The following is a 22,051-nucleotide window of genomic DNA, read 5'->3' on the forward strand; positions in this document are numbered from 1 at the left end:
ATTGGCAGGAGGATATCCAGACATAGATGGATAATTTATGTGTATATCTAATCAAATAACTTGCTACCTGGTCCATAGTTCAGATATAGTTCAGAGGCTATTTAGCTTCCTAAGAAGAATTTTAGGGTTATGGTTTAGCTATAGAAGGAAATAGAAAGGGAAATATTGTATGTACCAGATCCTGACAGGGCCAAGTATTATCAAGGCTTCCCCACACAATGTTTCTGTTTTGGTTCAATCTAGGTAGCTTAATTTATGATTACTGTTCTAAATTCAACTGATTATGATTGAAAAGTACAATGTGGAAGGATGTTAAAGCATACAGAGAACACTTAAATGTAATTTGGGGCTAATGCCTTTTAATAAACTTTTAAAAATTAAGGCAGCCTTCTCCTCCCATTGGCGATACTGGATGAGAATGGGAGTTGCAGTCCCGCAAGTAGGAAAACACCGCAATGAGGAAGGCTAGCCTAACAAATTGTATCATTTTGTACTGAGTAGTAGCAGCATCATTCTACCTACGCATATACCTGAAAGGCTTTCGCTTCAGTGGAATTTATTCCCAAGCTCATTTGCTTATAATCAAGGTCTATGTCCGATCAAGATATATACAGCTTCCTGCTGGAAGTGGAAAAAGAGAGAGAGAGATTTTTAATGTTAAGATAAATCTTGTGTGATTTAAATATGTACGAATTATCTGTTGTTGGACATTATCTTTAGATCATATGTGTCCCAGACTTCCTTTTAATTGTGATTAGGAAAAACAGGCGTTCTGTTAAAAGAAAACTCTAACATGTTAGGATCTGAGCATATTATTGTCATCACGGTCCACAGCCCGCAGTCCTTTTTACCAGTCAGTCTGAGCCTTCTCTCTTTAATGCATACATATTCCTAGGAGAGTTAAAACAAGCAATTCTCCTACCCCCTCTCCCTCCAGCACACACTCACAGTCCCTCCAAATATGGTAATAACTTTATACATCACAGGTTGAACTTGTAAAAAATCAGTCCCAGCTTGTCTTTCCTCTTCGTTATGCTTGCGATGAGATCATGGTGCTCCACGGAGAGCTCAAATTCTTTAACTTGACAAAAGACATAGGTGAACATGTCACAGTTTTACAGTTATGCAGAGCTCAGATGCTGTAAAGATAACAAGAACTGTTCTGTGCTTGCCCATGCTCTGAATGTGCGTTAATCTAAAATGGCTGCTCCGTAATACTTTAATTGCAGTTTCATGGCAACAAATTGCCACTTAACTGTAATAAATTTTCTTACAGCTAAGCCAGACTAACAATGCAGGCATGCACCTGAAAGAAAAGAGGACAATAGAAGTCCGGGACTTTCTGTTCAATGACATCAAGACACAGGAGAGCAAACAGTGATCCAAGCCAAGATAGTCACACACCAAAGCTTTAGCATAAAGAAACCTTATACACGCCGTAATCTCATTCATGATCTTTATTAGGCGAGTGCTATTTGAAATACATTTCTCAGGCATTGGAGTCTTGCAAACTTTTGGAATCATGATGATAAATCTAATTGCTAATAAATTATAAATCTTGCTTTGTTAAGAATTTTAGCCTTTTTACCCTAAACAGTAAATGGTTAACACAGATAGCCAATCTTCCATTGCCTTGTCATTAACATTTTAATGGAGAGGCAGAGAACTTTTTCCTATTAAAGAGCTGTTGGCACACAGGAAAAATCGATCTGGCAATGTAAGGGCACAACTATTGATAGATGAAAACAGAACTACAACCAAAGTAGCCACAATTTGGAGGATTGCATAGCTCTTTTGCCCAACTTCCTTTTTTTTGGGGGGGGGGTCACTTCATATGAAGATTAAGACAAGTACTGCCATAGCCTGTAGCTTCTCCACCCCAATTCTAAAGGCAATGCTTGTTTCCTTTCTTTTTGGTGTGAATGATCGCTTTTTTACAGTAGAAGTTAATATATAATGTATAATATAACCTAATTAAAGAAAAATTATGAAGTACAGAAAAAGTAGTCTTTCATTAGATACAGAATTTAGCTTGGAGAAGTTTAAATGCTCCCATGCCTGTGGGATATGCAGAAATCACTAGAAAACTGGATATGTAAAATTGGCTAGAGAGCAGCCCTTTTGCAAAATTAGTTCATTAAAAAGAGTTAACAATTGATTACTATTTCTGCATAAAACTAATATGACAATTGTACCTATTTACAAGAATGCTTTCACATTGGTACAATTATATTTTGTGAGCGCCAAATATTTCTAATTCATCTGTATGAAACCATATATTATACATACCACATTCAAGAGACATGCTGTAACAAATGCATAGACCAGCTTTTCCCAAGTTATTGCCCTCCAGATATGTTGGACTGCTACACTCACCTGTGGCCATACTACATGATGATAATGGGAGCCGCAGTCCAACACATCTCTAAGCAGCACTAAGTTAGGAAAGAATGAAGGAAAAAAGCAAGCATGTTGAAATTACCTTTCCCACTGATCATAGATGACCAAATTTCCAAACTGTCTTGCCTTATACCAAGTCACACAAGCATCTTCATCACCACAAAGACCTGTTTTTATTGTTTCATACATCTCATTTTCGTCATGCTTTGTCCCAATCAAGTTAAAGATGTTCCATCATATATTCATAGCCCAAACAATCCTCCTCCAATTTAGCACATCAAAGCAGACTTTATCACTTGCACGTGGATTATGCTAACACAAGAGACATTTGTAATGTTATAAGGTCTGCAACTTAAGACAATATTTTAAGCTATTATATAGGTAGCAGTGCTTTAAGAACCAGGCACATAAAAAGCTTATTTGAAGTCTTTAATGAACTTTAGCCTCTTTCATTGCTTAATGCCACACTATATGGTTTATTGAAAATTAGTTATTCTCTAGTACTTCTAGATTATATCACACAATAGTAAAAAAAACCCTAGTATGTTTAATTCTAATGATAGCATGAGTGCTTATATATAAAAAGAATGACTTTTAAAAGAAGTATCTTCAGCGTGAATACAGGAGACTATGTTGTCTCAAAAGAACTTTTCAGCGCTCTTCTGCTGATTCCAACATTTTAGGGAAATATGTTTGGAGTTTGCTTCTGGATGTAAAACACCTTTGCAAGCTATTACTTGGCCTCTGGGTTTTCATATATTGAGTTGGGTGGGTGGGTGTGAAGTAAAGTCCTTTACAGACAGCACAATAAATTGCAGATAGCACACAGTTGCTTAGCTTGAAAATACAGCCTGTTTGGCAATACATGAAGGAGTCACAGAATCACTTTCCATCTTCACCTCCCACATTCAAATTTCCTTAACTGGCTCATTTGGAAATCAGGGAGAGCGCAAAGGGGAGAATACCCAAGATTCAGTCATGTAGTACTAAATCATGGTTCGGCATTACAGCTGAACCAGCCCAATGTTTCAGTGGACTCTTCGGGAAATGCAATAAATTAACTGTGCATCTAATCAAAATTAAAATATGTACATTAAAATCCTTTAGTTTAAGGAGTTTGCAATTAACTTTACCTATTTTTAGAGTTTCACCCTGGAACCTCAAATGTATATATCTTCTTAGCCAGAAATAAAGCAATGCAATACTTCTCACTCCAGAGAACATTAATATTTTCAAGGAATTCATTTGGAATTTAAAATTTATGTCCTTCCTCAGTTTGCATGGATCACACAAAACTATCTTACAGGCAGATCAACATCAAGCACCACTACAAATTTAGACTATAAATTACTCATGGATTATGTTATTTTGGGGGAACCCAGCTTATACTTGAATTGTTCTGTGCTGGCGGAGATGAAGAAGATATGTGAAATTTAATGAAAAGCCAGAACTCTGCATGTTACATCTCCAAGCCAACGCTCAGAGCTATTAGTCATTTATAGAGTAAAAAAAAAAAAAAAATCTGCCAATCTTACGTAGAGTATCATGTTTTAGGTAATAAGTTGTGTCTGTATGAAATTGGATATGTGTCCATGAAATCACCAGAATCAAATTCAGCTTGAAGGACACTTTTTATCCATAATTACAAAGAGTATTTTGGGTCATGTTTGGCAACTTCTCTGCTGTGGCATGAATCTTCCATCCCTACCTATATAAAAATTAGTATTTCCATGGTGATGTTGAAAGGAAACATTTACAGGGCTACAGTCTTTAGGGATGGACAAAATGTGCCCCATGATGTCATGTGCCAAAAGCCAAAATAGATTGCTCCATTTTAACCATGTATTTCATTGCCATCTCTTTACATTTCCCCACGAAAGAATTTTCAGGAAATTGGGAGAGCCAGTGTTTCCAAACCATGGCAATTTACAGATGTCTGGGCTTCAACTTCCAGAATTCCACAGCCAGCATGGCCATTGATGACAATTCGGGGAGTTTAAGTCCACACACCTGGAAATTGGTTGGGAAATACTGGTGTAAATCAATCTACTATTAGCCACTTCATTAACTCCATAAACCAGCAACTACAATATTTAAAGTATTGTTTCCAATTTATAGACTTTGTCTACAGGGCACACACATAAGACTTTAATTACAAGAAGTTTTTGTACGCTTGCCTTGAATTTTCTATACCACTCTAAGCTTTTGGATGCGTTTCTATCTCTATATACACTATGGTGATTGTCAGATTCATTGGGTTCAAGAAAAAGATTTGCATGTAGGTCATATTCCGTACTTGCCAAAGCATTGAAAAAGGTTTTCACTTACACAGCACTGAAACAGTACTAATAGTTGGGGAGGAAGGGGCTATTTTACAGCAGAAAAATGAGAAATGTAATTCTTTTCTCAGGATGCTTTGCTATGATATGATGTGACATTTTAAACAAAACGTTCATAACCAGGACATTTTTGAGTAACTTGGCAACTCAGAAACTACCCTAATTCCTAGATGTGCTTTTGAATTCACAAAAAAATTATTACAGTTAGCACGTTAATAATGTTAAGAAAGACATACATTTCCTATCATTAATGAAAACTGGATGACTTAAGTGAAGTGAGCACAACATTCTTTAGTTAAATCTGCACTGCCATTAAACATTGCTGCTATAGAAATAAATCCTTGAAACATTAGACATCACTTTTGAGTTTGGTAGCACTCCTAAAAGTATCTCTTCATTCAGATTTCAATGCATTCCTTTTTGCCATAAAGCTACTGGGAAGCAGGAAAACCAGGTTTTAAAAATTAACTTATTGTGACAGCTATGTATGACTTCATTCCTTGATAGAAATTTGCCCCACTGCACTGAAGTCCAAAGTCAATTACAGTTGCTTTCATTTTAAGTTTTTTATTATTTAAATACACCATACTAGAGCAAATGTCTCTGAAAGTATCACAAATAAAAGATTTTTCTTCTTCATTCAGCAAATTAGGATAGGTGAAAATTCTACACAGTTGCTGCTATGAGCTTGATTTTTCTTTTTCTTGTTCTTTTTGTGTCATGGGAAGTAGCAACATTAGGACAAAACACACTTACATGCATACATACATTGTATTTTACAGAGATACAATAAAAGTATTTGTGATAGATTATCACAAGAGCCCCATCTTTCCATTAGCTCAGGTTTGAGTTTTGAAACATTTCCTACAACACTTAAATATACAAAGAGCAAAGAGAATGCTGTTAAGGTAAAACACAGGGTACAAATTCTCACCAGTGCCCTGCTAATTGTTAATGAGGGTAGAAAGCAGACTTGAAAGCTTATCTGAATTAGCTTCATTAGTCGTTTGCCCCACCCCTCCCCACCCACCAAAGTTGTTCTCCTCCGGTGGACTTTTTTCATTTTCTCTACAGTCTCCCATTAGCCCAGATTCATGGAGTTCTTAATGTTCGTTTTCAGTCATTTTAATACACCAATAAATGCGGGAAGGGCAATCAAGAGTAAAGAAGGTGCAATGGCATGAAGCTGGCACTGATGCTAGCTACAAAGGTGACTTGTCTACTGGAGACATGGGATCCATCTGTGATGAACAAAGTTTGAGATGAAGGCACGCATTCTGCAGTACTCTGATCTTTTAGCAGACCTGCAAGAAATAAAAAGGGGCATCTTAGCTAAAATGCTTGATTTGAGCTGAACGTGACTGCTTTCGTCTTCTTGTGATTCGCTTATTCTATTAAATTAGATTCCAACTGTGACTCGATTAAAGGTTTTCTGCAATACGCATCCAAGTCCCTAAAGAGTTCAAATTGAGAAACAGACCACAAAAATATTTTCTGCAGTTTTGACAGAAGATATACTTTCACCAAAGGAAAAAAAATGCTTCTAGTGAGAAATCCTACAGTCTCTTTTTATTTCTTTTACAAAAGATGCATTTCCTTTGGACTGGGATTAAATAACATGCCTTGCCTTTGAAGAACCAAGTAAAGCGATCTTCTAAATTAGGAAAAAAATTCTGTCAAAGCATATAAGATACCCTCCCCAAAGCAACGCTAGTTAGCATGCTGCATAGCACAAAAACTAAATATAGACATTTTGGAATATTTTCCTTCCATTTAAGATTCTTCATCTGCTATGTTAGTTAATGTTACATAAACTCTGTAATATACAAAGTCAAACATGTGCCTCCACTGTGATGTGTTAATGAATTGTGATAATTAAAAATGCCTAGCTCGACAGAAATCTAACTTCCAGAGATAAAGTAGAAACGATCGACAGTTTTCAAATGCAATCTGTTTGCAATTATGAAAATGAAATAATGTATTAGATTTTTATGTTTTTTAAATGACATTTTGAATTTCCTAGGAAGTTTTTTTTTTTACCCTTCCTTGAAGTTACTAAAAGCCTGAGGTCTATTAGTAACTGCAACCCCCCACTTTCAAGCTAATTAAACTGGTGGAAGCTTGGAGGTTTAATTCCCCAGAGCTGATGCTCAGTGTGAGAAAGGTAATTTGTCTGTCCAGAACAAAGATTAGGGAGCAGCCAGCAAGCATATTTAATAAATGAGCATCAAGTGTCCTCTACTATGGACACAGACAATACCAATTATGTAAGTACAAGGGAATCGTTGAATGATATGTAAACTAGAAGCTTCTCTGCAAGAGAAAGAATAGCAAAACGTAATCTAACGTAATCGTATCAAAGGGAATGCTTTGGTCACCACCAATGAAAGCAAATCTTATACCCCATAAAAACAGTCTGCAGAGTTGGAGAATAAAAGAAAGAGAGAGATGGAATCCAGTATACAACACAACAAAACAACTTGCCCTAGAGAAAGTTCCTCAGCTGCAAATATGACCAAAAGTTTGCAATGGGTGGCATAATAATCTTTTAAACAGTAAACTAAAAAAAAGCCATATAAATAAAGATTTTAATACCCAAAATTACTAGTGACTCCTCCTTCACCAGTATCCTTTGTATAACCACAAAGGATACATTTTCTAAAAAGTTCTACTTTAATTTGTGTACTATTGTGTAAAATTCAGGCACAGCTAAGTAAAACAGATAGTCTAAAAGAATGGATCAGACCACAGATGCTGTTACTGCTCATCCTGAGATATAGCTAACTGCAAGACTGGCAAATCTTAAATGCACGGCTTAAGAGTCAATATCTGATTCAAGAAAACTCGATATGCTCAATGGAGATGTGCTGTTTTGCTCCATTTCTTGTGATACAGAGTTTCTCTTTTTTGGAAACAGAAACACTGGAGATATTTGACTCACTGGGCCAATATGAACTCCTGATCATGATGCAGAATTTATACTAACCAGGGACAGAATAAACTGATTGGCCTCATTTCTATTACACTAATTCTGAAAATTGCTTTGCTGACTTCAGATGATTAATCTCCTATTTTAAAAAAAAACACATTCTGCTCTATCCTTCTTTTAAAGGATCTGTGTTAGTGATTCCATTTGTATTTATTAAAGCAAAACACTGAGTCAGGCACTATACACAGCACAGAAGAGAAACAGTTTCAACTCTTCCGTTTTAGATGACTGGAAGGCCCAATGCATATACCACTAGTGAAGAATGAAGTAGGGAGACAGATTCTAATCATGTAACCTGAATAAATCAAACAGCCCAGGCTTCTCTAGCACTATTTGGCTATGCCTGCCAAGTAGTTACTGACAACTGACAGCATCCAATTCTTCCCTCTGTGTAAAGTACAGAATATTATCCCCAAAATATGCAACACGCATGGGAGAACAAACTACTTGCTTCCAAAATGCTACATCCTTGAAGCTCCTTACCCAATGCTATGTGAGGAAATTAGCTAAGTTACTTACTAGACTGGACTAGAGTTACCCACTAAGAATGACATGTTGCTGCCCCCATTCATCCCCCGCATCTTTTAATGTACTACAGCAACACAGTTAATATCCTGTTTTTATTTAACTGTTCTGTCTGGGAGATGGATTCAGCTTTGCAATTCTAGTATACCAATTTCTATCTTCTAACTACAACTGCTAAAGCACATAACACACAGGGAAAATGTATAAAGTAACAACCAAGCATATTAGACTTCAAACATGCTCACAGTCACCAGGAACAAATATAAAAGACCTTGATTACTTTTTAAAAATGGCATTATTTACTAGCAAGGAGATCAGCTTGTACCTAGATTATAAATCACTTGGATTCCCAAACAATACCAAGAGAACGTAGATATCTTAAACCAGTTTATTTGGAAATAATTCCTATCAAACTCAAAGGTTTGTTTCCAAATAATGTGCACAGGAGTCCTTAACTGCATCTGGCCTATTTAAGAGCAAGACATGCATGGTAACTACTAAACAAATGGCAATTATCAATTGTAGCAAGGTTCTATCTATTCAGGGAGAAGCTAATATTTTTCTGAAATATTTACCCTCTAAAGACAGAGTGTGTTTATATTCTCTTGGATGCTTCGGAATTCACAGACTGTCCAGGAGATGGGTTTAAATATTATCTTCAAAATTCTTACTAACAGATAAATGTTATTTTTTTTTCCTTTGCTATCCTTAGAACAGACATTAATGAAGTTCCTATTGTAAATCCATAAAAAATTACCAGGTGAAGTGTGCACTTTGTTTCAATGTAATAACTCAGGACTGTGCGACTGCCTGGGTTAATGATGAAAAAGTCAAATATACTATCAGAGCTGATGGAAAAATCCATCACCAATTTGAAATTAAAATTCATCTGTGGTCAATAAGATTTAATATCCATGCAAGAGGCGCTGTAAAGAGTAAATGAATCAATGTCATCAATACATAATCAGTATGAAATATGATGCGAATAAAATTATGTGCAAGACTTGTGCATTCAGAGTTTTCTGGACCAGTGTGGAATGAACAGTCCCTTAACTGAAGGTTGACAGTAATTATTATAAATTAGGCATTGCAGTTATCAAAATGCACTCACTTGCATAGCTATGGGACTTATTAGGGAGATTAAAATAGATCTAAAAACTGTCCAATTCCAGCAGAGATATAATAGAACTGTTGATCATTATTGTTTCCTATTCCACTAACTTCAGAAAAACCATATTATATTTTAGCACCAGAAGTTAAGGGACATATCATGCACGTGATCAAAAGAAGCTAAAAGAAGATTGTCTTCTCCCCCCACCATCTGCCCAAGATTTGGCTAGTCAAGCTGGCAAACCAAACACAGGGCAACTAGATTTCAGATGCAACGATCCCATATACCACAATTAGCTTAATAATCCAAGAAGCACTTAAGACGTTTGCATCCACAATGGCCTGTTCATCTACCAGAACAGCTGTGGCCTATACGTATACATATATGTTTTTGAAATCCACATACAAATTGGACTCAAATTAAACGAGAATCATTGCACTACTTAAAACACCTTCATGTTTAGACACGCATCCCGTTTAACAGTTCAATCATGTGACGCTGTTTGAAATGATATATGCAGTATTGTTTGAAAAGAAATTAATCTCGATTTAGCTTTAATAAGGCCTATTAACAATTGTTCAGTATTCACCTTCTGGTCTGGCAGTAGTGGATTGCTCTGAAGTGAATTCAAATGGCCATTGATGAGAGCTGTAGGTCTATCATGTTCACAGAATAAACTGCCATTGATGTAGTGAAACCTGTCTCCAGGGACCAGGCGGTTTCGGCAGGTAGAACACGTAAAGCACTGGGTGAACAAAAGCAAATGTAAACTTTGGAGTTAGAATTCCAAACATACTCTGCATTGCATTACAGCAAGAGGTATACATAGATGTGTCCAAGTAAAAGAATATATGGCACCTGTTAGGACTCAGCAGTGTTTTCAAATGTGTGTGTTGCCCCACAAATCACTAGGACAACTTGTACATCTTAGAAATCTTTTCCATTTACAACTAACCCTCGCTGATGAACTCAGAGGAGATGTTAATCTTCTTCCAAAGCAGATGTAAGTGCAGAAATGGCACTATTCACAGAGGGAGGGGAAAACATCGGAAAGAGAGGTTTTCCTACCTTAAGATGATAGACATTCCCTTGTGCCCTCATAACCAGCTCACTAGCAGGAATTGACTGCCCACAAGCACTGCAAGCGCCGCTATTCCCAAATAACCTGAAAACAGAAAGTTGATGCTTGATACGTTTCTCTGTGAATAAAGAAGCCAGAACTGAAACAGCAATTTCCAACTGATAAAATCCTCTTCCAAGACCTGGTTACGTACTTTGGGATGCAATAAATTTAAAAGACAAAATACACACCAAACCGACTGAGAATCATCCCATGCTGCTCAAGACTTGAAGGCGCAGGATCTAATAAAATATTGAATTCCATCTAGCAACACAAAGCAATTCTCCACACTTTTTATCAGATTACTGGGTTTGTCATAAAAAAACAGGACAGAATTCATGACTTGAGTTTAAATGTATTGTGTCCTTGAAATTATATGAAGAACTTTTTTGTACTTTAATCATATCTTGAGAGATGAGTCATCAAAAGGGTTAAGAGGATTTGATTGTATATCTAAGACGACATCATGCTCAGTGTATTGAAACTCCAGTAAACCTCCATCAGGGCAGAGTTTCCATTAGAAACTCTCGGCTATCCAGGTTGATATATAATGTGTATGGGTTAACCTTTTCAATCATGGTGTCAACACTTTAGATTTGCCTCTGCTCATCTCTTTCATCCTAACCTTCTCTCTCTCTCTCGATAATGAAATGCTTGCTCCAACTTCCCTCTATCTGCTCCTGAGTCCACAATTTAGATTACTTCATCTCTGCTAGCAACAAACTGAATGAAATTTCGATTTGAGCAGAAAGTAATTTACCGGGATCTGGACCCATTTGTCATCATATCTCTCTGGGTGTTTGCTGTATCACTGCAGTTTTCCTATGCAATCAAATGAGACCACAACATCTGCCATGGGGGGGGGGGAGGAGAGGAGGGGGAGAGAGAGAGCAAAAGAGAGGGAAAGGAGAGAGAGAGAGAGAAAGGAGGCAGAAAAAAAAAGGCGTAGGGGGGAGGAAGACTGTAGAAAAACATATACAATTTTTCTACTGCATTGAGATATACTTTAATAAATATTGATGATTCTCTGTTTTGTACATATTTTAACACACATTCTGTAAAAAGCTTTTTTTCCCTTTTTTTTTTTTTTTCCTTTTCCCTACTGCATCAACAATAACCTATAATGATGAACCCTCAACCATCTCACAGCAGAACAGAAATCCAAAGTAGCTGGCAGGCTCACACTGATTCCCTTTCTTTACCATCACCCCACAGCATATGGGGGGAGGAAGCATTAGAACTTGCCAAATTATTGCACTGCTGTTGCAGTAAAGATTACTTATTTGCACTGCCTACCCCCCCCCAACAGTAAAGTCATGAAATTGTACATGGGCATTATTTTGGAGGATGTGTTTTTTTCAGAAAACACTTTAATCTGAATGTTTACTGCATACTTCTGTATCAAGGAGAGAGAGAGGAAAAAATAATTGCTTTGAGTTTTCCAGAATCAGTGCTTGCAGAGGGAGGCTTGTCATGTTCAAACTACTAATTTGCTGTCGCCACTTTATTGAAAATAGCCTGTAAGTTGTTATTAAATGTATCGACTGAACGACAGGGAGAGTAGTAAAACTGCCCCTTAAGATGGCTTTTAATAGGAAGCCTGAGAAACAAATTTTGCAGCAGCATCGATTTGAAGAGTTCAATCAAAACTCCATTTCAAAACTAATTAGTCTGAGATCCGCAACACACTGACACTTTCTTACCAGTTAGAATGGGTACAAAGAGAACACTGAACTAATACAGTGCCTTCACCGTCTAGAAAACTGAAGGGGTGCTATTCTGCTATCTGCTCAATCAGTAGGACCGCTTCAAAGTATTTGCAAGAACCACCTTGCCTCCATCCAAAGCTTTACTATGTATATTAGTTTTCACCCAAACCCCTTTCCCACTTATCATCAATGGTAACAGCCAGAAAGAAGTCACTTAGAAAGGCAGCAGGCAAGGCTGCTTTAGGTATGTTTGCTAGAACTAGGGCCCAAGTGGTAATGCTATTATAAATGAAGACTTTTTCACTGCTACAAAAGGTAAACTTCATGATTGTGTGAGTGCTCTCTTCTGAAAAATGCATTCTCCTTAAAAAATATGCACACACCCACACCCTTCTACTTCTCCTAAAGACATAAAAACTTTTCACAACCTCCTGTGGAATAAGAGGGGAGCTGGAACACACTAGCCCACTGAAATCAAATATAATGCTTCCGATTTCATTGGGCCTCAGCTCTTCGTCAGGCATGTGCTATACAAGTTTCCCCAACTAAAGGCAGCTGTGTGTCTGAAATCTAAACTAAACAGATTTTAATCACTGCAGAAGTCCGACAATAATCCAAGAAAGTACCTGCTCATTTAGACTCCACGCATAAAGCCTCAGCCTAGAACAATTTGTCTTCTTTGTAAAAGAACATCTGCAACTGAAAATTATAATTAAAGATGTTCCGCAGATATTTAATATGTAGATTTGGGCTACTAAAAAGAAAGTGTTCAGGCCACCTACTTTTTTTTTTTTTTTTTCAAAAGTGCAATTCGATTTTTCTTCTTCATTAACAGGATTGCTTTTATAAGGTAGCGGGTTTAGTGGATAGTTTTGGAGAAATTTTATTTTCCTGAGTAGAAAGACAATGACTCCTAACTACCTCCTTTGCTGAAAAGTTATTTTTACATGGGTTCTGTGAGAAAGGAAAGTTAATTAGCTAATCAGGGAGACTGTCCAGGACAGTATTTAATTTAAAAGGCTGGAGGCTTTAGATACTAAATTAGGAAGCTATCAGTCTCAGAATGGACTTTAATGGTCTCTTTTTTCTTTAACTCCAGCAATGGAGGAGAGATACCCCAGGTCAGGCTAATTAAAGCCAGGGGACTCTTTAATTGCAATGACAGAAGTGGTTTCAGTTTCCTCTCTTTGGGTCCTGGAGTCTAAGGAGGTTGTTAATATTTCAACATTTGGGCAACAAAATCAATCACCAACATTGCAAAGTTGCATATATGGATGAAAGAAAGTCTACCAAAGAGCCACCTCAGTGTTAACTCACCTCTCTTCCCAGCACCATCCACATGGCTGCTAGAAGTTTAAAGCAGGACAGTGGGAATGAGATCAAGGAGTTTCTAGCTCAGGCTGCTCAAAAATGCAGTTAACTCAGCTTGCATGCTTTGCAACTAAATTACAAACACTAATACCAAAAAAAAGAGAAAAAATGGATTTTGAGAACTGTAGAATTCAAACATCTCTGCACTGATAGCTCATGGCCTCCTTTGTCCCTTGCATGGAAGAGAGCGGCCGGACAACTACTTCCAAAAGTTCTCCTCAGAAAAAAAGACATATCCAAAGCTACCGATCCAAGGCAATTGGTTTTCCAACTGGATCCAAATTCTGCCCTCGATGTTGTATGGAACAAAGGTTACATAGAAAATGATGCCTGGAGCCAAGTTGATTAAAGGTACTTCAGCATAACTATAGCCCCAGCACTTTAAAAACACCAAAGGCTATCAATACTGAAAAGGGGAAGAAAGGAGGATGTGCAAGTACTGCATTGGGGGGTGAGGGGGGGGAGAGAAAAAAAAATCAGCCAAATTACGCTTGGTTAATTCAGAGTAACAGATCTGCCCCCAAGTGAATTGGAGGCCTTGAATTAATTCTGTTATGACAAATCAAGATAAACGTTCCCCCTAAATTGCATGCGATTTAATTAATTTTTGAGATCCTGGATTTTTTTTTTCCAAGCTAATAGTTCACATGCTCCTGTGCTGTCATTGTGCTTGAGTGGGCAGACTTCAAAGTGATATTAAATAACCAACTATTAGATTTACCTAGCACGTCCTATTGGAAAAATGCCATTTAATTACCTAGCCTGTTCAATTAAAGGGACAGCATTCCCTGAATATAGCAGCTTGCTGTTGATTACCAGAAAAATGAACTCGCTGCCTGGCGGCTCCCTTGCTTTCCTCCCCTCCTCAAGTAGCTCAGACTGCGGACAACCACGTGAATGGCAATGAGCAGCGAGGAGAAAATAGAGCATCTTTTGCCTGTTGAAATAGGGACCGAGTGCCTGCCCTGGCATGTCAAATACTCCATGGGCCTTAGCAGGGTGGGTGGGGGAAGCTGAATAGCCCATTCCATCCAAGGACAAAACCATTTGATCTGAACCTTAATTAAAGCAAAAGAAAAAAAAATAGGCACCCTTCTCTCTCTTCACCCCTCCCCAGCAATGGATTCCAGATGGGACATATTAAACCATATTAAATAGCCATTGATATAGATGGGTGCTAAGGCACTAGCCCTTTAAGAAAAGCCTATTTTGCTTCCCCACCACCACACTTTTCAAATCCACCCTAGCCAATTCTCTCTTGCTCTCTCCAAGGCCAATTTTGTTAATTAAATGTTTTGTTTGCGACACCGCACTCATTCATTTCGGACACGTCATTCCAGGCAGATCTAAGCCAGGGATGAGATCTCATTAGATAAAACCTATCAGAACTAAGAGAAAATGGAGGAGACACTAATTAAAGCTCTTAATTGTGCAGATTCACTGCCACACTGCTGCCGCTTTATCTAGAATCTCATGGCTGGGAGGGCTGCCCATCACCTCCTCCTTTCCAACTCTCCCCCCTCCCTGGTTCACTTAGAGTACTATGGTTGCAAGTTAAGGAGCCAGAAAAAAGTCAATGGACTTCCATGCCTTTACACATGCACACAAGCATCCTTAAGCTGCCAGTGCAATCTGTAGCTGTTTTGAGCCCAGTTTTGAAAAACTACAGTTCAAAGTCAGTGTAAAAGCCCCTTGATTAAAAAAAGAGGGGGAGGCAAATCTGCTCCTATCACAGTCTTAAAGCAGTCATAGGCTTTCATTTCAGGTCTGCATAATCAATTCTCCTCTCAGCTTTATAATGAAAGCATCCTACTGTAACTCTAATTAAAATCATCGCTGGAATTTCTGCACGCAGCCCATAGAACAAAATGGGACTTTGGAGGACTCTTCTTTCCATCACCTCTTGTTGCCCCTCCTCTATAAAAACCATATGCACCAGACCGAATGCCGATAAAATGGTTGCATCCTATTTCTCGGTAGACTAGGATTTCCACTTAGGTATGCTGAAAGCATTTTGGATACCAGTGGAAAAGCTAGTCTTTTTTATATACTTAGATCAGTAGCCCTTTGTTCTATGGAACAGACAGACTTCCAGAAGCACATACCTGATATATTAAAATGTCCTGATCTTCATTTTACCAGGCAAACTACTTGGTTCTACAGAAAAGTCAGGCTGATGGAATAAAAATCAGTTCACGTTTACCGTCGGATAAAGAATCCTATTTGTAACAGCCCTGTACGAAACCTGCAATATCTTTTGGCCACATAAAAACCTGAAGGATAGATTCCAATAAGCTGGTCTGAACTTGCCTCAGGGATACAGTAGAGAACTTCTCTTTTTAATTAGTAGTGATCATAAGAGGTTTGTTTGACGGTTTTAGTAGAAAGAGACAAAATCTGTACTGTTCATTGAATCTGAACAGTAGTGTCAATTTTTCCACTTCAAACAAACCTCTTTTTCTAACCGTTCTGCTCTATTTAATTAGAATTCTGTCTCGCTTATGTAGTTGCTTCGGACAGAGATCAAGAATACATCTGTGCAAGCTTGCACAAACTTGTGTTTTATCATTTGTTCTAAAAATCTAGATGCTTAGCAAAATTAATACTGGAAGCTGCCTAAAATCTTTCAATGACTTTTTTTCCTGTATTCTATTTAGCTGACTGAAAGTGCCTGCAGAAAAAAAGGGTAAATAATACATTACAAGCAAGCAAAAACCTCTTTGGTGCTTTATTCTCAAATATCAGTATAGGATGGCCAAAATTCAGCACAGCACTACATCTTGCTATTCTATAGTCCTGTACAAATTCTACCAGTAAAGCATTTGAAATATTTATAGCCAAACACCCCAACATCTGAGGCAGGGGTATAAGGAAAATATTCAACCATGAAACTGGTTCTTTCACCCTCTCAGGCATTAAGACACTTTTATAAATATAGGCTATAAAGTCCGAAGATGAAGACTACTCAAACAACACCCCATATGCCTTTTTTTCACATTCTTTCCATGCTGGGGGGCGGGGGGGAAGGAAGCTGTTTAATTACTGGCTGCTGAACTAGAACACCCCCTCAAAGCATTCATGTGCATCAGTCTATCAAGCCATTTACTCAAATTAAATGTGTAATCCTTCAAAATGCCTCCTTTCAAATTAGTTTAAAGGAGCTCAAGTTCACCTGAAAAGATCCAATAGGTACCTGACCTCTTAAAATTCTTTCTGTTAACTGCTTTAAAAATTAGTTTGCATTAGAAAAAGAAATCTGATATTGAAAAAGTGAGGTGAATGTTTTATGTAATTAGAGATATTTAAGTGCTTATCCATCTACATACAGTATTCCTTCACCATTGAAAAATAAGCCCTCCAGCAATATGAACATAACATTACTATTGGGCTACAATTTTGGGTATGTGTCACCACATCATCAACAGTTGATCAACACTTTTACAACACATATACAAAAAAAGCATCATTCTAAACCCTCTTATTGAAAATACTACAGTAAACCATTACTTTATCCTTTCAAACAAGTCCTAGTTAGCTCTATTCTTGAATTTTTTTAAGGTGGCAGAGAAACCCAATTCTACTCTTGCAAGATAATAGTTTTTCGCAGCTGACTGTGAGCTGGAATTCTTAAAAGTTCAGGAGCATCTCAAAAGTTAATTTATTCACATCTCTCCAACTTTCCTCTTGCTATCCGGGAAAGGAAGCGCCCTTATAAAATCAAGCTTCTAGTTCTGAACTACTATCTGCAGATGGGGTTACTTCTAGCTCAACCTTTACTTTGTATACGTGCGTCTCCTTCAAAGAACCAGCCTGCTTTCCCTCCACCCGGCTCACCTGATATAGTCATTTCTGCACAGGATCATGCCACTCTTAGTGTAACAGGATGTACCAATTTCTCCCAGCTGGGCTTGGCAGCAGGAGCACTTCAGGCACCGACTGTGCCAATAGCTATCCATGGCATAGAGCAAGAAGCGATCAGCAATCTTTCCCCCGCAGCCTGCACATCTTTTCCATGAGAGGGAGCCACTGGTGACAGGGGGGGGTTGCGAGCTGCTGCCTGGGTTCACCATGGTCTGGATAGGAAAAAAAGAAAAAAAAAAGAAGGAAGGAAGGAAGGAAGGAAGGAAGGAAGGAAGGAAGGAAGGAAGGAAGGAAGGAAGGAAGGAAGGAAGGAAGGTAGGTAGGAAGGAAGATAGGGTTAATTTTCAGGCAAACAGCCCATGCAATTTGCCTGCTTAATGCAGCACTTCCTAGGGGGAGAGAAGAGAGAAAGATGGGGAACAGCCACTTGTTTACTTTTCCAAGTCTTTGTTCTGGGTTAATTAGCCGCCTCCTTTCCAAGTTGGCTAGTGGTGCCCAGTGACAGTTTTAGCTTGCAATGCTCCTGTCAAACTTAGAGTGACCCCTGCTTTGTTTGTTGCCAGGAAAGTACACACACCTGGAGTCACACAGTCTAGTTGGCCCTCCCAGATATAAATGGTTGGGGCCCATAACACTAAAACTAGAAGGGCAGAAAACCCAGATAGAAGAAAACCAATTACAAAGCAGAGAAGGGAAGCAGAGTTGCAAATCGCAAAATTGGGAAGACTTCAGGAAATTGTTTAGTTCTAGGCAGGAAAGTAATCTCTGGAAAAAACCAAAAAGTTGTGAAACTGGTTTTTCAAGGTCTCCTTTTTCATGCCATTGTTATCTGCAGGGGCTCCCAACCATGATTGTCCTAATTTATTTGTTCTAAAAAAGATCAAATGCAATGGGGCCCCACCTCCCAAGAAAAATAATGGATCACTAGACTTTAAGAAGCCTGTTAACTTCCTATACAAACACAATCTACCTTTGTTTTACTAATCTGCCCTTGATCAGCAATTTAAATGCTAAATGCTTTGTTGCCCTAAAAAGGGGGGGGGGAGTTTTGTAGTAATAGCAGAGAGGTATAGATCAATCAAGTATGCCCCACTCAGGAAACAGCTAAGCATGGTTGCCTGTAAAATAGCTATTTTTTAATATATATATATACACACACACACATATACACACACAGTATACATGCACATACACAGATGTCTTTGTTGCTTTCTAATAACGCTTCCAAGAGCAGGGCAATGGAGAGATTAATAATGGAACCAATTCATAAAGTTTATTCTAAACAGATTAATTTGCTCCAGCATCCAAAACAGGAGTGCCCCTTCTGTCAGTTCTGTGATAAAGTATCAAGTTATTTACTGCCAATTTAGCAGCCCATTTTTGCCTTTGTCCTTCCTAAGCTGTACTTGTTCAATCTAAGGCATCTATTTATTTAATAAGACCCCCACCCTGAAGAGAAAAAGCACACAAACTTTCCTTGCTACTTGCCTAACTTCATTTCAACAGCAGCTTTAGGTTCCTTAAAATAGGCCATTAAAAAAAAAGAATAAAACAAACAGGATTTCCTTCAAAATAACTCCTGATCATATGTTTCAGATGACCACACAATAAACCAGACTGCGAACTGCACCAATTAAGACTGTAACTAAAAACCCCAAGACTTGGGAAAGAGAACCACTCTAAAAGCCATTAGCATTGCATTTCTCTGAATGCACCATATACCTTTATGTAAATTGATTTCTGATGCATTTAACTCACGGAATGGCCTTTTGTTACCACTTCCAGCAATATGAATCTGCATTTCTTATTTTTATTTAAAACAAACAGATTTCAAATTATATAAACCCCGTGGAGACCTTCTGTAGACAGACACACACAAACCCCACTGATTTGCTCCCCCATCTGCTTTGAAAGGTAAATATTATATATGAGGGAAATGTTACGGGGACAGAAGCGTCCAGTAACCCCATTAAGCTAAAGCTCTTAAGGACAGGCAATACCTTAATGCTGATTAAATCAAAAAGAGGCCAAATCAAGAAGGCTAACCAGAAAGTGACTCCCTGATAACTTAAGGATAGGTTCTCCTCAAGTTTCATTTGGAGTTGGAAGGATGGCAGAAAAAGAGAAGGAAAGCTTTTAAGTTAAATAGGCTTACTCTGGTAATTACACAGCCAACCAATTTAGGTCCCGGAACAGAGGCAATGAAACAAAAAAGAGAGAGAGAGAGAGAGAGCGCGAGCTGGCAGCTAGAGGCAAAACACACCCTCCCTCCTTTTAACAACGTCTCTGGTGATTTTAATGGAGACCGAGGGAGGGACGAACGTAGAGCTTGCAATTTGTAGTACAAAAACGGGGATGCTTAATTCACGGCTTGGTTTTAATTAGGTTGATTCATCAGATTTCCCGTGAACAAAAAGGAGGGAGAGGAAGAAAAAGAGGGAGAACACAGAAAACAGCTCACTTAAGACCCTCCCCAACCTGCCACTGTTTCAAAATAATGTTACTACAAAGAAAGTGGGTGACCGTCCTCCCACCTCCGGGACTCGCAAGCAGATTCAGGCAAAGAGGAAGCGCGGCGCGCGCGGGGCAGGACGCCTTTTTCCCGCTACGCCGCCGCGGGGCGGCCCCGCAGCCGCTTAGCTCGCAGCACTGGCAGGCGACCAAGCCTCCGCGGGTCCCGAGGAGGAGGCTCGCCCTGACTTCCAGTTCCGGACCGGGGGGGCGAAGGAGGGAGGGGGGCCCAACTGGGAACCTGCCCAAATAACAGCCAGCCCCAGAAAGACGCGCCCGTCTTACCTGTTTTCCCTCTATGGTGCAAGAGGCCGTGGATAACGTGGTGGAGGCGTCGGGAGAGCGCTCGGGAGACGAAAAGGCTTTCTCGCCCGAGAAGGGTCTCTCGCTGATTCTTCGAAAAGCCACCCCCGCAGCTTTTGCTGGGCTACAGCGGTGCCCTCAGCCTACGAGAATCCCCAGCCCCACGGCTAGGAGACGCAGGGAGGGGGAAGGGGGTAAATGTCCGGGAAACGGCTGCTTCAGCCCTTCCTTCTCTTCCTTCCTTCCTTCCTTCCACCGCCGAGGCTTCCCCTCGAGAGGAGCTGCAGAGCTTCTCCGCGGCTCCTGGGCTGCCAAAAGCGAGCACGGGCGCCGCCACCGCCGCTCTCTGCTGCAATCGCTGGGTTAAGTTTTGGCAGATGTGGCCGCACTTCGGAGCGCGCGCGCGCCCGCCCGCCCGCTCGCTCTCCCCCCACGGCCCCTTTTCCGCCGCCACCTCTTCCTCCTCCAGCCCTGCGGGAGCTCCGGCGGCTTGCCCAGGCGGCTCTTCGTTGCCCGCCAACTACGGTCCTGGGGCGGAGGAAAGGAGCCGGAGCGGGGCAACCGCCGCGGCGTCTTCTCCTGCTGCTCCTCCGCCGAGCAGGAGCCGCGGAGGTGGCGGCGGCGGCAGGACGTGCAGGGAGGCCCCTCTCGCTAGCGCCCTCGCTGCTTCTCTGCGCCGCTCTTGCCCATGTGTTACTGACAGAGCAAAATCCCAACTGCTCGCGGCTCGGCCCCTCGCGTCACGGCGCCTCGCCCAATCCGCCCGCAGCTTGTTCAGGCGGAATAATAAAACCTGCCAATCCCGAAGAAGACAAAGGAATGAGGGGAAGGGAGGGGGAGCGGGGGCGCAGTGAAGGCGGAGAGGAGTCGGGGCTTCGTTAAGTCGGCTCGGAAGCAGCGCCGCGGCAGAAGCCAGGGCAGAGCGGGAGGGTGGCGCCGCCGCCGATGCCGCCGCCATCGCCGCTCCGCTCTTCCTTGGGACGGGAGACCTTCTCCGCCCCACTGATTAGCGCGGCGGCGGCCCCGCGATCCTGCCGTCGGGGCCTCCACCCGGCCACATTTACTCGGGGTGCGGTCCCGTCCCGTCCCTGCTCACTTTATTCGCATAAGGCCACCAACTCCCAAACTGGCCGAGAGCTTATTTCTTCCTAGGATCCCATAGATCTCCTACCACTGGGTAGGAGCGTCTCACTTCGGGAGAGAACAACTTGGGACACGCAGTAGACGTGTATTTCGTTTCCCCCCCGCTCACTGCAACACAGGCCGCCTTCAAAGTCAGCTCGAGGGAGGCGATGCAGTGTTCCCATAGTGTTGGGCGTAAAATTGCAGCCCTGGTCTGCCGCCCGTTCTGCGCAGGTTGATTTGGGAACGGGCTGCTTTCGGACTTCGTGTGAACGTTCCGGTAAACGGGAATAAGAGCGCGAAGCCCTCTTGCGTAACGCCGGACTTGGTGAAATGCGCCGCTCGCGAAGGGGCAAGGTTTTTATTCTCAAATGTGCGTGGCGCTGTTCCGCGTTCGGAGCGTTTTACAGCTTAGGTGTGAGGAGGCTCTTGGCATGGCAACAGTACAGGGCGGCCATCCAGTGAAGGAGCCGGCAGAAAAGTACCGTATGCCGAATCAAAGAAGTGCTGATCGCAAATCCAGCCCCTACTCTTCGTGCCTTTGCAACGGAGCAGAATATGGGAGTGTAACTGCACAGGGGAGCACATCCTTTGGTGCCTGGCTCTCTGAGACTCCGGTTTCACAGAGTGGCCGCTCCATGGGAACAGAGGGCTGGCCGCAAAAAAGCCTCTCTAGAAATAGTTTCCCCT

At 40.5% G+C, this 22,051-nt stretch overlaps 1 protein-coding gene across 1 annotated transcript; it reads right to left on the reverse strand.

Moving 5' to 3' along the window:
• Positions 1-1,442: 1,442 nt before the first annotated feature.
• On the reverse strand, positions 1,443-20,936 carry LMO4 (LIM domain only 4). Its single transcript, XM_007423783.3, has 5 exons — positions 20,222-20,936; positions 17,399-17,637; positions 10,433-10,529; positions 9,954-10,109; positions 1,443-6,043 (listed from the first exon to the last, which is right to left on the reverse strand). The coding sequence occupies exons 2-5, from the start codon at positions 17,632-17,634 to the stop codon at positions 6,035-6,037; spliced, it is 498 nt and encodes a 165-aa protein (XP_007423845.1). The 5' UTR covers positions 17,635-17,637; positions 20,222-20,936; the 3' UTR covers positions 1,443-6,034.
• Between the last annotated feature and the right edge of the window lie 1,115 nt (positions 20,937-22,051).

Source organism: Python bivittatus, unplaced genomic scaffold (assembly GCF_059951505.1).
Source record: "Python bivittatus isolate LINGU-HERP-01145 unplaced genomic scaffold, Pbiv_v1 ctg000700_np1212, whole genome shotgun sequence".
Classification (NCBI taxonomy): Eukaryota; Metazoa; Chordata; class Lepidosauria; order Squamata; family Pythonidae; genus Python; species Python bivittatus.